General features: G+C 30.3%; 4 protein-coding genes across 8 annotated transcripts; 3 read left to right on the top strand and 1 right to left on the bottom strand.

Moving 5' to 3' along the window:
* Positions 1 to 374: 374 nt before the first annotated feature.
* Positions 375 to 2122, top strand: LOC108734690. Its single transcript, XM_018466339.2, has 2 exons — positions 375 to 1211; positions 1639 to 2122. Exons 1-2 carry the CDS (start codon positions 420 to 422, stop codon positions 2089 to 2091), a joined length of 1245 nt encoding a protein of 414 aa, XP_018321841.1. The 5' UTR covers positions 375 to 419; the 3' UTR covers positions 2092 to 2122.
* A 1310-nt stretch (positions 2123 to 3432) lies between these two features.
* LOC112904980 lies at positions 3433 to 5238 on the top strand. Its single transcript, XM_025976392.1, has 2 exons — positions 3433 to 4357; positions 4785 to 5238. The coding sequence occupies exons 1-2, from the start codon at positions 3566 to 3568 to the stop codon at positions 5235 to 5237; spliced, it is 1245 nt and encodes a 414-aa protein (XP_025832177.1). The 5' UTR covers positions 3433 to 3565; the 3' UTR covers position 5238.
* Positions 5239 to 7336: 2098 nt separating this feature from the next.
* Positions 7337 to 11985, bottom strand: LOC108734729 (tetraspanin-5). Of its 4 annotated transcripts, XM_018466378.2 has the most exons (10): positions 11554 to 11985; positions 11376 to 11496; positions 10975 to 11048; positions 10837 to 10911; positions 10669 to 10767; positions 10463 to 10591; positions 10318 to 10368; positions 9932 to 10042; positions 9597 to 9713; positions 7337 to 9148 (listed from the first exon to the last, which is right to left on the bottom strand). In XM_018466378.2, exons 1-10 carry the CDS (start codon positions 11659 to 11661, stop codon positions 9080 to 9082), a joined length of 954 nt encoding a protein of 317 aa, XP_018321880.1. In that variant the 5' UTR covers positions 11662 to 11985; the 3' UTR covers positions 7337 to 9079. The 4 variants fall into 4 exon arrangements, 3 of the variants coding, with proteins under 3 accessions (XP_018321880.1, XP_018321881.1, XP_018321882.1); XM_018466379.2 differs by lacking the exon at positions 9932 to 10042; XM_018466380.2 differs by lacking the exon at positions 9597 to 9713.
* A 64-nt stretch (positions 11986 to 12049) lies between these two features.
* LOC108734728 (F-box/LRR-repeat protein 4-like) lies at positions 12050 to 14585 on the top strand. Of its 2 annotated transcripts, none has more exons than XM_018466377.1 (9): positions 12050 to 12212; positions 12277 to 12468; positions 12529 to 12654; positions 12719 to 12855; positions 12959 to 13059; positions 13124 to 13273; positions 13335 to 13563; positions 13792 to 13984; positions 14050 to 14585. In XM_018466377.1, exons 2-9 carry the CDS (start codon positions 12310 to 12312, stop codon positions 14095 to 14097), a joined length of 1143 nt encoding a protein of 380 aa, XP_018321879.1. In that variant the 5' UTR covers positions 12050 to 12212; positions 12277 to 12309; the 3' UTR covers positions 14098 to 14585. The 2 variants fall into 2 exon arrangements, with proteins under 2 accessions (XP_018321879.1, XP_018321878.1); XM_018466376.1 differs by having other exon boundaries at positions 12306 to 12468.
* Positions 14586 to 14857: the final 272 nt, after the last annotated feature.

Consider the following 14857-nt stretch of genomic DNA (forward strand, 5'->3'; position numbering starts at 1 on the left):
GCCTTTAGCTTTGAATTTAATGTAAAGGGAGTTGGAGTTATGGTCTTATTGAGATTCACGGAAGAGAAAATGAAAAGAATTTATACAAAAGAATCAAAATTAGAAATGATTACGAGGAAGTGGATATAATTACAGATTTAATCTTCCACAAACATTATATGTCCATATTTTTGATTCGTTCCTTCTTAAACTTTCCACTTTAAATCCTTCTCGTTGCCTCTTAGAATAAATCAGATAATGTAAATTTTTATAAATGCTTTATTCAAACATGCTGTCTCTTGACTATCTTTATTATTTACATTCGTAATAATTTAATGTTATGCAATGGAACAGTTCCATTTAAACTTCAATTTGTTGCAATGTCACCTATTAAGTTTTAAATATATACTCATCTAGACGAACAGTTTATTTCAACGTTGATGTTCAAGATGAGCGAATCGGAAAATGTGCTTAGTGAGATTATCGACCAAATCGCAAAGGAGAACAATATAGTCAAACCGAAAGTGGTGATTTCTGACACAACAAGGGGAGGATACCTTGGAGTACCTAGTACAATTATAGTTGAAGAAACTGGTAATGGAACTACACGCAAACCACTCCACTTGTTCTTAAAATCTGCTCCGAAGAATTCACGGGAAACACTCCCGATTCGAGACACATTCATTAACGAGATTGTAATGTACGAAGAAGTGTTAACTGAATTCCTTAAATTCCAAAAAGAAAAGCTTGTGACAGACCCATTTCAAAGTATTGTGAAATGCTATCGGAGTTCCGCAATTTACGATAACGAATTTTTGATATTTGAAGATCTAACAAAGAGCGGTTTCGTTCTTTGGGATAAAACGAAACCAATGACTACGAAATGTGTTGAATTTATTCTCAAAGAAACTGCCAAGTATCATGCACTTTCCTTTGCTTTTCGAGACCAGAAACCTGATGTGTTTGATGATTTAGCGAGAATACTTCATGTCAATATACTTACTAAATTCTTTGAAACCATTCCATCACTTCTAAAATCGTACACAACGAATATGAAATGCGCTTTGAACCTATTTGATCCCGTTCAGGATAAAAAGATTTACGAAATACTTGCTAACTTTATAGAAAATGGAATTGAATCAATCGTTATGGGCTATTCAATTGAAGATAACGACAAGGTCGTCATAATTCATGGAGACAGTTGGTGCAACAATTTTATGTTGAAGTTTGAGGTATGTAAGACAAAATGCCTTCAGATTGATTGATTCAAATCAATAAACGCTTTTGGAACTCTATCGCGAATGTTTTGGTCCTAGAGGTTATTTACCGTTTAATTAAAAATTATCCAATCAAATTCAAATATAAAACGTATTAAAATAACATAACAAAATATTTCAAAAGATTGTTTCTTCAAAATACCAATTGAACTTATATCCAACTAGCCCTTCACGGCTAGGAGGGTGTCCACAATTGATTTCCTACTCCTTCTAATACCTTCTTTTGTTGTTGAAAGAAGTAATTGTAATATACCTACATATAAAAGGACACATCCCCTTAAACGTATTTGTTTAACTTTTCTGTTATTGAGAAATGAATCCAAATTTCTTTATATCTGGGTGCAGAACCAGAGTCGTATAAAATCTGATATCTTTTGTTTAGGATCCATCTCAGCCAGATTCCTTGAGGCAAATGAAATTTCTGGATTGGCAATGCTCAAGACTATCATCACCCGTAATCGATATGAGTTATTTCTTATATTGTAATGGACCTCAGGAAGTTTTCGACAATTTGGACTACTACTTGAAATTATATCACAACACTTTGGCTTCTGCGCTTTCAGATCTCGAAACTGACGTAGAAAAAGTTTTCCCATTTTCTACTTTACAGAATCACTGGCGAAAATATGCCAGGTTCGGTCTTACAATGGCATGTACTTTAATAAGTATTTATTACAATCCAAGCCATGCTGTATCACTAGATATCACTGAACTTTCTAAAGATAATAAAGATGTAGAAGAACATTTTACATCTGCTGAAGTCCAAAGTAATGAAATGTATAGAAAGAGACTTGGAGGAATTGTTACTCATTTTGTTAATAAAGGATTTATATGACTGTGTTAATTATTTATTATCCAGTAAAGCACAAATAGAAACTAAAGTCAAAAGTAAAATTGTAATAACTTGTATCTCTGTTCCACAAAAAAATATAAAGATCAAAACAAAATTAAATTATTTATAATTATTTATTTAATTAGGATAGCTTAATGAAGCAGAAAGGAATGTTTTGTTCAAAAGAACGTAATAGATTTAATTCGGACATCAACTGTCCCCTTGCCCAATTGTAAGTAGAAACCCATTTTTAACATGTTTCATTGAGTGTGAATAAAGCAAATTTGTCAAAGAACAAAACCAAAACACGAAAACTTTTCTTGAAACACCAACAAAAGAAAGGTCCCGTGAAATTATAAGGACATAGAAAGTACCTATTTAGTAAGCCTTCAAAGGACTAAAATACCTATACTACATCCTGCAAACTCAAGATCAACTCTACATTTCCAAAACAATGTACAAGGCTCGTTATGTAATATTGAGATCTTGTTCTTGATCAATTTTGGTCATACATTTGCTGTTTCTTTACAAAATCTTTTCCAAGATGCTTAGATGCAGACTTTTGTTCCTTAGGACACAATACATCCTGATGATGTATAAGAAATGAAGTTCTTAGATTGATAGTTCTTAAGATTGGTATCAGTTTGAGACACTTTTTCTACAATCAAGGTCGACTTTAGAAGGATATGGGAAAGGACATTTCTTTTCATTTTACTTTCAAAAANTTGTATTTATATAAATAAATTAAAACTTACTTGTTTGCTTACTTTTTTGTGTGAGTATTTTGTGTCATGCAAGACAACTTTACAATTTCGTTTCAAATATTTAGTTTCATGACATAGGCAGATGAAAATGATTTTCGTATTTTGTGTGACACCTGTATAGTACGAGGGCTATTAAGACAATTAGGAAACTGTGCCTTTAGCTTTGAATTTAATGTAAAGGGAGTTGGAGTAATTGGAGTTATGGTCTTATTGAGATTCACGGAAGAGAAAATGAAAAGAATTTATACAAAAGAATCAAAATTAGAAATGATGACGAGGAAGTGGATATAATTACAGATTTAATCTTCCACAAACATTATGTGTCCATATTTTTGATTAACTTTTTCTTAAACATTATTTCACTTTCGCTTTCCAGCCTTCTGTAGATCTCAATCAGCCTTTAGTTTCCAGTTTTTAAGAGCTATTTAATTATCATTCCAACTGAAGTACCACTTACTTATTGATTGTCAATTTAATCATTAAATAGAAAGATAAAATGCTTTTTACGAATATAATAATGCAACCTTTTATAAACACCTTATATATATGTACTTGCTGCCTCTTGACTATGTTTATTATTTACATACATACATACGCAGTAATTTAATATGTTGTGCAACAAAACGGTTTCATTGAAACTTCAATTTGTTGCAATGTCACCCATTACGTTTTAAATATCTGCTCATCTACACGAACAGTTTATTTCAACGTTGATGTTCAAGATGAGCGAATCAGAAAATGTGCTTAGTGAGATTATCGAACAAATCGCAAAGGAGAACAATATAGTCAAACCGAAAGTGGTGATTTCTGACACAACAAGGGGAGGATACCTTGGAATACCTAGTACAATTATAATTGAAGAAACTGGTAATGGAACTACACGCAAAACACTCCACTTGTTCTTAAAATCTGCTCCGAAGGATTCACGGGAAGCAGTCCCAATTCGGGACATATTCGTTAACGAGATTGCAATGTATGAAGAAGTGCTGCCTAATTACCTTAAGTTTCAAAAAGAAAAATTGGTGACAGACCCATTTCAAAGTACTGTAAAATGCTACAGGAGTTCCGCAATTTACGATAACGAATTTTTGGTATTTGAAGACCTAACAAAGAGCGGTTTCGTTCTTTGGGATAAAACGAAACCAATGACGACGAAATGTGTCGAATTTATTCTCAAAGAAACTGCCAAGTATCACGCTCTTTCCTTTGCTTTTCGAGACCAGAAACCTGATGAGTTTGATGATTTGGCGAAAAAACTTCATGTCAACGTACTTACCAATTTCTTTGAAACCACCCCATCATTTCTACACTCGTTAACAATGAATGTGAAATACGCTATGAACTTATTCGATCCCGTTGAGGATAAAAAAATTTGCGAAGCACTTGACAACTTTATAGAAAATGGAATTGAACCAATCGTTATGGGCCATGCAATTGAAGATAACGACAAGGTCGTCATAATTCATGGAGACAGTTGGTGCAACAATTTTATGTTAAAGTTTGAGGTATGTAAGACAAAATTCCTTCAGATTGATTGATTCAAATCAATAAACGCTTTTGGAACTCTTTCGCGAATGTTTTGGTCCTAGAGGTTATTTACCGTTTAATTAAAAATTATCCAATCAAATTCAAATATAAAACGTATTAAAATAACATAACAAAATATTTCAAAAGATTGTTTCTTCAAAATACCAATTGAACTTATATCCAACTAGCCCTTCACGGCTAGGAGGGTGTCCACAATTGATTTCCTACTCCTTCTAATACCTTCTTTTGTTGTTGAAAGAAGTAATTGTAATATACCTACATATAAAAGGACACATCCCCTTAAACGTATTTGTTTAACTTTTCTGTTATTGAGAAATGAATCCAAATTTCTTTATATCTGGGTGAAGAACCAGAGTCGTATAAAATCTGATATCTTTTGTTTAGGATCCATCTCAGCCTGATTCATTGAAACAAATGAAATTTCTGGATTGGCAATGCTCAAGACTATCATCACCCGTAATCGATATGAGTTATTTCTTATATTGTAATGGACCTCAGGAAGTTTTCGACAATTTGGACTACTACTTGAAATTATATCACAACACTTTGGCTTCTGCGCTTTCAGATCTCGAAACTGACGTAGAAAAAGTTTTCCCATTTTCTACTTTACAGAATCACTGGCGAAAGTATGCCAGGTTCGGTTTTGCAGTGGCGTGCTCGTTAATAAATATGTATTACAATCCAAATCATGCTGTAGCGTTAGATATGACTGAACTTGCTAAAGACAATAAAGATGTAGGCAAACATTTTACATCTGCTGAAGTTCAAAGTAATGAAATATATAGAAAAAGACTTAGAGGAATTGTTACCCATTTTGTTAATAAAGGATTTATATGACTCCATTGATTTTTATTACCCAGTAAAGTAAAATTGTAATAACTTGTATCTCCGTTCTGCACTCTATATTGACAATTTTCTTGCACCCCTTTAAATTTGCTAGTTTTACTTTTAGTTTCAACTGTATTTTGATCTATATCTTCGTCTTGGCTAATTTTGACTTTAATTTGAATTGGTAATTTATTTAAACATAAAAAAGCGCTCGTAAAAGTATTGGAAGATGAATGGTATTTATTAAGCTCTCAGAACTGATAATTATGTATAAAAGTACGTAGAATCTCATGGTGCCAACGGTTTTCAAGTGCGTTGCCAAATAGATACTTTCGGGAGTATTTTTTTGCAAAATACTATATATCATATTAAATTCAACATAAAAAAGCGCTCGTGAAATTATAGGTAGATGGAATGTATTTACTAACCTCTAAGAACTGATAATTATGTATAAAAGTACGTACAATCTCATGGTGCCATCGGTTTTCGTGTGCGTTGCCAAATAGATACTTTCCGGCGTAATTTTTTGCAAAATTATCTCATATTAAATTCAACATAAAAAAGCGCTCGTGAAATTATAGGTAGATGAAAGCTATTTACTAAGCTCTAAGAACTGATAATTATGTATAAAAGTACGTACAATCTTATGGTACCAACGGTTTTCAAGTGCGTTGGCAAATAGATACTTTCGGGAATATTTTTTTGCAAAATATATCATATTAAATTCAAAATAAAAACGCGCTCGTGTAATTATAAGTAGATGGAAGGTATTTACTAAGCTCTAAGAACTGATAATTATGTATAAAAGTACGTACAATCTCATGGTGCCATCGGTTTTCGTGTGCGTTGCCAAATAGATACTTTCCGGCGTAATTTTTTGCAAAATTATCTCATATTAAATTCAACATAAAAAAGCGCTCGTGAAATTATAGGTAGATGGAAGCTATTTACTAAGCTCTAAGAACTGATAATTATGTATAAAAGTACGTAGAATCTCATGGTGCCATCGGTTTTCGTGTGCGTTGCCAAATAGATACTTCCCGGTGTAATTGTTTGAAAAATATCTCAAATTAAATTCAACATAAACAAGCGCTCGTGAAATTATTGGTAGATGGAAGGTATTTACTAAGCTCTAAGAACTGATAATTATGTATAAAAGTACGTAGAATCTCATGGTACCAACGGTTTTCAAGTGCGTTGCCAAATAGATACTTTCGGGAATATTTTTTTGCAAAATATCTCATATTAAATTCAACATAAAAAAGCGCTCATGAAATTATAGGCAGATGGAAGGTTATTTAATAAGCTCTAAGAACTGAAAATTATATAAAAAAAGTACGTAGAATCTCATAATATCATTGGTTTTCGTGTCCGTTGTTAACTTGGTGCTGTCCGACACTATTTCTGCTAAATTTTGGTGACACTGTACGTTGGGTTGCCTGCAAATGTCACAATATAATAATTTAATTTAAATATAAAAGAGCGCTCGTAAAGCTATTGGGAAATGGAAGGTATTTACTAAACTTTTAGAAATGATAAATATGTAGAAAGGTACGTAGAATTTCATGGTGTCAAGAGTTTTCGAGTGCGATATCAAATTCGTACTATGCGGCATTATTTCTGTTAAAAACTAATAGTTCTTCCCCCAGCCACCGGCCATTTTTATTGCTCCACTGTGACGTAGTGACGGCCATCATTCTTTTCTAATTGTTGCAGTTGTCGGCCATCATTCTTTTTCAATTGTTGTCGCATTGTTACTGATGTCGGCCATTATGACGTAATGTCGGCCATCATTCTTTTCTAATTGTTGCAGTTGTCGGCCATCATTCTTTTTCAATTGTTGTCGCATTGTTACTGATGTCGGCCATTATGGTTTTTTAATAGATCATAGATAGTAATCAATGATTAAAATTTAAAAGAATTGTTCGTAAATAGGTATGCAACACATCGTACACTTCAACATAGGAATATGTTATGAAAATATATTAAATATAAAAGAAGAAATTAGATGGAGTTGGAAGGTATTTACTAAGCTCTGAGAATAATGATTAAATTAATTTTAGTTATCTTTAATAATAATATTCGTGTAATGAGAAATAAAAGAATTATTAATATGTAAACGCCATATATTTCTTGTCATGTTTTGTAGAATACAAAATTGTTCAATTGTACAATAATTATTGGCAGCAGGGCTGCACAACCATAGGACTAAATACTGATACACTTTATGTAGTTACAAATTGTAATACAATTAATATCAAGACTTACAAATGTAAAAGTTTATCACAAATTTTAATTAACAACAGTAGCATTACAACGTTGAAACAATTAATAAATCTTTAGCATTTTACAATATGCTGATAAAATTTGACCAGGAATAGGCTAAGAGTTAAACAAATTATTAGAGAATAAAATACAATACATTAATCTAGGCAAAATTGTACTAAATAGGGGAATGTATAGGTACGATTAAAAGCGAATAACATGTATGACAATTTAGTTTTTTTTTAACATTTATAGTTTATATTATTTTGACCTGACAGGTTTACAAGAATCAATCCCTGTTTTATACAAAAAAAGTTACTAACTTAAAAAGAGAAAAAATTATTATTATATTTACAATTTGTCGTATTTTTTTAAAATAACAGTGCAAAATTTCGAAATAAATAGTACGGAAAAGTTAGGAAGAAGAATGGAGAATATCTAAGAAAGATAAGTAGTTGCATCCCTTATCAAAGCATAATTAATAATTTAACTAAAAGTATGAGAAATTATTGTTTGTTCACAAAAATAGCTAAAAACATAAATCAAATAAATGTATTATATCATCTACACAAATTTACGTGAACAATAAATATGTTTATTTGTTTGTCATATTAGTTTTGATGATAATTAGACAATAGAAAAATAAATTTTATGTCGTCATTAATACTTAATGTTTATTAGAATATTTATGTAGTATCTGATTTCGTTCTTGCTGACTGAATAAAACATTAATTACGCAAATTGGGCGTTAAACAGGAAGCTAGCATAGTTTAAAAAAATTGGATATGCAATATTTTTAGAGAAAAAATAAACAGTGAGTTTAATAAGTATTTCAAAAGTAACTTTTATTTTTTTTTTATCGTTCATTATACTTATACTAATACTTTATAACATTTAAAATTACTCCAATAGTTAAACACAATTGGCAAATTTTTGTATTTTCTCAGTACCATCGATGTATTTTCTATAAAACGAAATAAATCAATAATAATAGTACAAGTACAAATAAAATAGTAAACTTTCAAAAATGACCTAATTTAATCATCAAACTATTCGTGTTTAACTATTGAAGTGATTCTAAATGTTATAAATTATTACAATAAGTACAAGAAAAAGTAAAACAATAAAATTCTTTTAAAACTTATTACTCACTCTTATAGGGGGCATTTTCGTACAATTATGTCCTTTATACAAAATAATGACTTATTAAATCAGTCACACATCACTAATTAAGAAAAAAGTCCTTATATATTACTTTGAACAATAATTGATACAATACATTGGAACATTAATTGAATAGCACAGCGAATTACAAAAATATGCCAGCTCTAACAAACAGTACTTAAAGATCAAACCAATCAATCTCGCTGATTATTTCTTAAAACTGTTAAAATCACTTTGCAATTCAATGTATACACACATTTACATTCGCGCGGACATAATAAATCAACGAGCATATAAATAACTTATTAATTACAAGTTGCAATATCATTTTGGTTCAAACTGCGAGTCGATAATAACATATTGGTGTCCCATGCTGCATAATATCCCATATTATACTACACAGCTACGGGAATTCTTGATTGTCAGTGCCATTTCGCTTTCTGAGCGAAAATATCTGCTCTCAGATTCTGAGCAAAGCAAATCCCTAATATCTGCAAAAATACAAATTCATTAAAAAATTTATATTTTCTTATTGTAGCAAAACTGCGAAACTCGTAAAAAATAATGTCACATAAAAGAACAATGCATAAATATTGCCGTTCATTGTAATGAAAATAATAAAAACAACATTTTTCATGCAACATTTCAAAGCATTAACATAGAATGAATGCATTTAAAAAGATATTTTATTATGTTTATTTACCTTGAAAATTTGTTGGGATATTATCCTACAGTTATTAAACGTTTATTTAATTTTTTAAAGATAAACTGAAGCTGCTCAAAGATTTAGGAAATCAACAGCAGAGAAAGTTAAAACTACCTCCAGTTCCTCCTTAATAATAAAAAGGTGACCAATTTTTTATATTGTTAAAAACAAGGATAAATAGTGTCGAAAATTGTTTTGTTTATTTAAAATACTTTGCAAAATAAAAAACTTACTTGTGCAAAAAGAACAAAGAATGCACATGTTGTTAATGAAATCATGTTGCGCTGTACCCACTCTTCTGCTGCTTCTAAACACCCCTTGTCGTTAATAATTTTTGTGGAATCAAAATTCTGAAATGAGTTACATACATACAAAGCAACATATCGTGTACGAAAACGATTTAAAAAATTAATTTCTTTATACCACATGCGTCACTTACCTTTTTTTATATTACTTTTAATCGCATGTTGTGTTAGTATTTGAAAATAAAATGTCTCACAGTAATCATGCAAAATTTTGTGAGATAAGCAAGCAAAAAGTAACAAGGCCATGCAATCGTTAGTTATACCTGGAGAACCATAATTCCAACAGTTACACCTGCTACGGGAACTAAATTCCCCTCTATCCATTCCTCCCCAGCTCTTAAACAACCCCTTTCAAATATGTGACGATCTCCAGGCTGCATTCAAAAGTATTGTATTGAAATATTAATCAAAGGCGTTTTCCACAAGTTAATCTTTCATTATGTTAGCAAAAATGTTATATTACACTACATGCACAATTAATATTAATTATATGAGACATTCAACCCATAGTTACATTAGTAGTCCCCTTTATATTCAGTTACTAAAATGAATTGACACCAATATCTACTGCAACTCTTTAACTGAAATTTTATTCTAAATTATTATATTATCCCCAAACAATTACTAAATAAACAAAAAAACTACTTACAAAGCCAGGCTTTCGCACGTCATAGCCACACTGTTTGTTCTTAATAATTTCCTAAAAAGAAAATTTATAAATATACATTACAATAAGTGTGTTATTGGTAAATTACAAAAAAAAAGTTAAAAAATACTTATATAGAAATAATTACATTTGGTTTCCGTTTGCAACAAGAAAAAGGTACACCACAGGCTTCACGACTGCCAATTTCACGTGAAGAACAGTTAAAATAATTATTTCTATCCCAATCTTTTGGACCCTCTATACCACAGCACTGCAACTGGAATACAACATGATTTATAATAAAATGACGCAATGCATACAAGAATCATAATAATGATTCTACAATTAATTTACCCAATCTTCTTGAATCCAGTCAATTAAATTCTGTTGATCAGGATCTTCTCTATAGTGAATAATGAATGCCTGAAACCCTGCAGTTGCTTGAGACTTTATCTGGAATACATAAAGATATAAAAATAGTCAAAAGTTTAAACTGAAATTCACATTTGTTTTCAAACCTACCCAATCTTTGAATACAAAACCTAATATGCCTACGGTCATCTCTAGTAATAGCAATATTGACAAGAAAATGGCATACTAAAAAATAAGTCATTAATTAACATCTCTTAAGGGCTTAATTTCTTAATTTTCAATACTTACAGCAGCCAGTAAACAAGTATTTTCTCTCAATGCTCCCACACAGCCAGTAAAACCAATAATAAATGTTATTGTGCCTAGAATATTAGAATATTTTATTACTATTAATAGTAAGTAATTATATAATACAAGTTTACAGACACTTATTCAAAGCATTTAAGTGGTAAAGAGGAAATTGCTGATTATCCTGTAATTTTTCATTAAATATTTAACTATTGTCTTAATGCAATTTAACCTTGCTGATGCCCTATTTTGGAAGCTAATGGGGCAATGACATGAATAAATTATTTAAATTGGAAGACATTTACCTTATTTTGAACAATAACCTCATCCACACATTTCACCCACACAAAATGATTGATCTCTTTTATTTTAATTAAAAAGCATCCAATTACTATACATACCTATACACATTAAAATAAATGCAGGATCTAGAGCAATATTGGCAACTTTTGTAAGGTTGTTAAAAATGTCTTTTTCACTCCAAGCCCATACACCAACAGTTAATATTCCCAAACCTAGCAACTAAAACAAATGTTGTTATAAGTCTTTATTGCCTTTTATATGAAGATCAATACTCACCCAAAATAAAACGTTAAATCCAAAAATCATATATTTTAAACAGCCACTTACTTCACTCTTCTCTTTCTTATACTTTCTTAAAGGTACACTAGCCATATCAGCAAGCATTTGTTGAATTGAAATAAGAACGTACTAAATACTTATAAGGATATCTTTAGATAAACAATTATTTAAAAAACGAAGAGTCGTTATAAATCCATGTAATTGTTTGTATCTGAGTCATTCACATTAGCTGCACTTTCAATTGATGTTACGTACTAGCTGTTACATTAATTTTAATTTTAATGTGACGATAGTAAAAAAGGCAGTCAATACACCCTACAAATATTAAACTTAATTCCTTCCACGTTTATTTAATGGTTTAGTTCTTTACAGTTCAACAACTTCTGACAGTTCAAAACAGCTGTACTAATGTTGCAAAACATGCAATAGAAAATCAATACAATTCTCTTTGGTTAGGTGCTTTCCAACCTTCGAAATCATTTCCAAATCCCAATCATAGAGTATATTTTTGTGTGATTGGTGTAGTTTACAAGTATAATTGATGTTATTTATTTTTTAGAAATTAATATATAATAGTATGAATTACTCCATAATTTATAAGAAAATGGATTTTATAAGGACATAGCAAACCATTTATTTTAATGTTCAACGTCCTGGTAATGTATAAACCAAATATTTGTTGGTTGTTTGACGTATAACCTTGTTTATATTTTTAATAAGGTACTAGTATTTTAATTTAATTATAATAGTATAATGAGCGACATAAACAATGTATCCGGAAACCGAAGGTGTTCATTTGAAGGTATAGAGCCTCACAGAAAAAAATCCAAAGTTTCTGAATTACTGTCCCAAGTTATTGGAACCCAGGAGGTTATAACAAGCCAGACAACAAATTATTTTGCCAAATTACCAGTAAGATCGTTATTAAACAAAGATGGACAAATTATATTGTATTACTTTATCTATTTTCAGCATGAGGTAGTTTTATGTATATTTAAGTACTTGGACTTCCAAAGCATTTCCAAGTGTGCACTACTATGTAGGAGTTTTTGGTTAGCCTCTCAAGATGGTATTTTATATCAGAAAGTTTGTTTAAAGGTAAACAGGTGTATACTTTTACTTAAGCCAAAAATTTACACTTGTTTTTTAAATTCAATTTTAGTATTCTTATCATCCAAAACATATTGAGTCCTATGTTTCAAAAATATCATTTCCAAAGAAGCTTCAAATCATTTACAAGCATTATGATAAGGGAAAACCACCAGATGACTATTCTCATTTTGATAATCAAATCATAAAGTAAGTTCTAGTAGGTCTCTACATTACACACAGCTGTACCTATGCATAATAGTCTTTAAACTCTTATCATATAATTATTTAATTTGCTTAACAAACATTACAGATTATTAAATAAGTGTGGAGGGTGTGTTGTTTCCTTATATGTAGAAAATTGTAGAAGTGAAGAGGTATCTTTACAGCTCTCAAAATGTAGTAATTTAAGAAGTACGTAACTCAGTATAACTTTTAATATGTAGTTAATCATTGCAATAACTGTTTTTTTTTATAGAATTACATTTACTGAGATGCAAAGGCTCATTTAGAACACTGCCAGAATTACATAACTTAACTAATCTAAGATTTTGTCTATGTGAAGTTCCTGTGTTTATAGTAGGAGAATTGCTTAAGAGTAACCAACGTTTAAGAATTCTTAGTTTGAGTAAGTATTTCTTATTTGCAAAATTACTAATTACTGCCATTTAATTACTTATTAATTAAAGCCGACACGACGAATCTCCAGACAAACACAATTGCCGATATAATTGGAAATTATAATCCACAAATGGAAAAATTGTATATATGCGAAAAAAGAAAAGTTAGAGCAAAAGGCTTAAGATCGATAGCCAAGTGTCCAAATTTACGTGTTTTGGAGTTAACGGGGGGCCCCTTTCACTGCGATCCGGAAGACTCCTTGCAACAGTTGGCTGCAGGATGTACAAAACTTGAAAAGTACTGTTTTTCTTAAAAATTTTCCTTCTAAAATCGAGCTTTCCTTCAAAACTACAAAGTGATCTTTACAAAAATAAGTAATTCAGTCTTTGCTTGCGTCTGTTTTTTTTTTGCTTGTCTTATATATCTTAAAATCATTTAACTGTTATGTGAGCCATTTTTATACCATTTTCGGCCCCAATCCTTAAAGGTCATCAATGGTAAATTAAAACTTGTTGCATTTTCTAGGCTTGCAATATACGGTTGGAAAAGTATAACTGATGAAAATCTTGAGCCAATTTTACAAACATGTACCCAGCTAAAAGTTCTGGACTTACGAGGACTTAATATAACTGTAAGAAGTTGTCGAGAAGCAGCTCTATCGTTACCATTCCTTAAAACACTAGACGTGTACAAGTGTAGTAGAATAAAAAAGGCTCAGGTATTGTATTTAGCAATTTTATCACTGATTTACCATTCCTATATTGAATCGCTTTTTATTTCCAGCTCGTTAAATTAAATAAAGAATTTCCAGAAATAAATATTACTAATTAACGAGAATACGAGATAATTAATAGAATTACCAATATTTGCTTTAAACTGTGAGGAGGTGCAGCGGTGATACAATGTCGATATTAAAAGCACAAAAAGCGTTGTTTTTTTCTCTATTAATACATTTCTTGAAATAGTTTTTTGAATTTTTTCGTTTAATTGTTTGTGTACTTCTTTTATATGCCGACTACTTAACTTTTGTTTAGATATAAAACTTAATTACGTACTTAATTTTTCTCATATAATGACGCTGATGTGTTATGTTTAAAGTGGTTTTAATTACATTGTAGTATTTTGTTTTTTCAGTTGTAGCATCCTATAACATTACTTTGTAAAAATGTAAATTATTTGTAATTAAAGGACTGCATTTTGTACTCATATTTCCAAATAGACAAATATTTGTTATTGAAAAAGAAATGTATATTTTGTGCAGTATTTTATTTACTGTGAAAAATGAATTGCATCGATTCCGTTGTATTTAGTTAGATTGAATTATATTTATTTTTGTGTTCATTAGTACATAATTTCTCTTACAATTAATAATAAATATTAACTTTTCTGATGATGTCTTTATTTTATATTTGTTACGAAAGCAAACAATTTCCAAATACTTTAACAAACACGTTACGTAGATCAAAACTTAATTAAGTGAATATGAAATACCACTAATATTCAAAACTTTTTTGTTTGGTATAAATTAAAGAACGGTCCTGGTCAATTTTGTGATTTTCCCTAATACTGACCTGCTCTATTGTGATGTCAC

This window comes from Agrilus planipennis, unplaced genomic scaffold, assembly GCF_000699045.2.
Source record: "Agrilus planipennis isolate EAB-ADULT unplaced genomic scaffold, Apla_2.0 scaffold66, whole genome shotgun sequence".
Classification (NCBI taxonomy): domain Eukaryota; kingdom Metazoa; phylum Arthropoda; class Insecta; order Coleoptera; family Buprestidae; genus Agrilus; species Agrilus planipennis.

Excerpts from the sequence above, each read along its gene's own strand:
- LOC108734729 (XM_018466378.2), bottom strand. The coding sequence starts at position 11,661 with ATGCTTGCTGATATGGCTAGTGTACCTTTAAGAAAGTATAAGAAAGAG. Across the intron at positions 11,497-11,553 it reads GATTTAACGTTTTATTTTGG|TTGCTAGGTTTGGGAATATT; the intron begins GTGAGTATTGAT and ends CATTTGTTTTAG. Across the intron at positions 10,768-10,836 it reads GTTTTGTATTCAAAGATTGG|ATAAAGTCTCAAGCAACTGC; the intron begins GTAGGTTTGAAA and ends TATGTATTCCAG.
- LOC108734728 (XM_018466377.1), top strand. The coding sequence starts at position 12,310 with ATGAGCGACATAAACAATGTATCCGGAAACCGAAGGTGTTCATTTGAA. Across the intron at positions 12,469-12,528 it reads ATTATTTTGCCAAATTACCA|CATGAGGTAGTTTTATGTAT; the intron begins GTAAGATCGTTA and ends ATCTATTTTCAG. Across the intron at positions 13,060-13,123 it reads AAAATGTAGTAATTTAAGAA|AATTACATTTACTGAGATGC; the intron begins GTACGTAACTCA and ends TTTTTTTTATAG.
- LOC112904980 (XM_025976392.1), top strand. The coding sequence starts at position 3,566 with ATGTTCAAGATGAGCGAATCAGAAAATGTGCTTAGTGAGATTATCGAA. Across the intron at positions 4,358-4,784 it reads ATTTTATGTTAAAGTTTGAG|GATCCATCTCAGCCTGATTC; the intron begins GTATGTAAGACA and ends TCTTTTGTTTAG.
- LOC108734690 (XM_018466339.2), top strand. The coding sequence starts at position 420 with ATGTTCAAGATGAGCGAATCGGAAAATGTGCTTAGTGAGATTATCGAC. Across the intron at positions 1,212-1,638 it reads ATTTTATGTTGAAGTTTGAG|GATCCATCTCAGCCAGATTC; the intron begins GTATGTAAGACA and ends TCTTTTGTTTAG.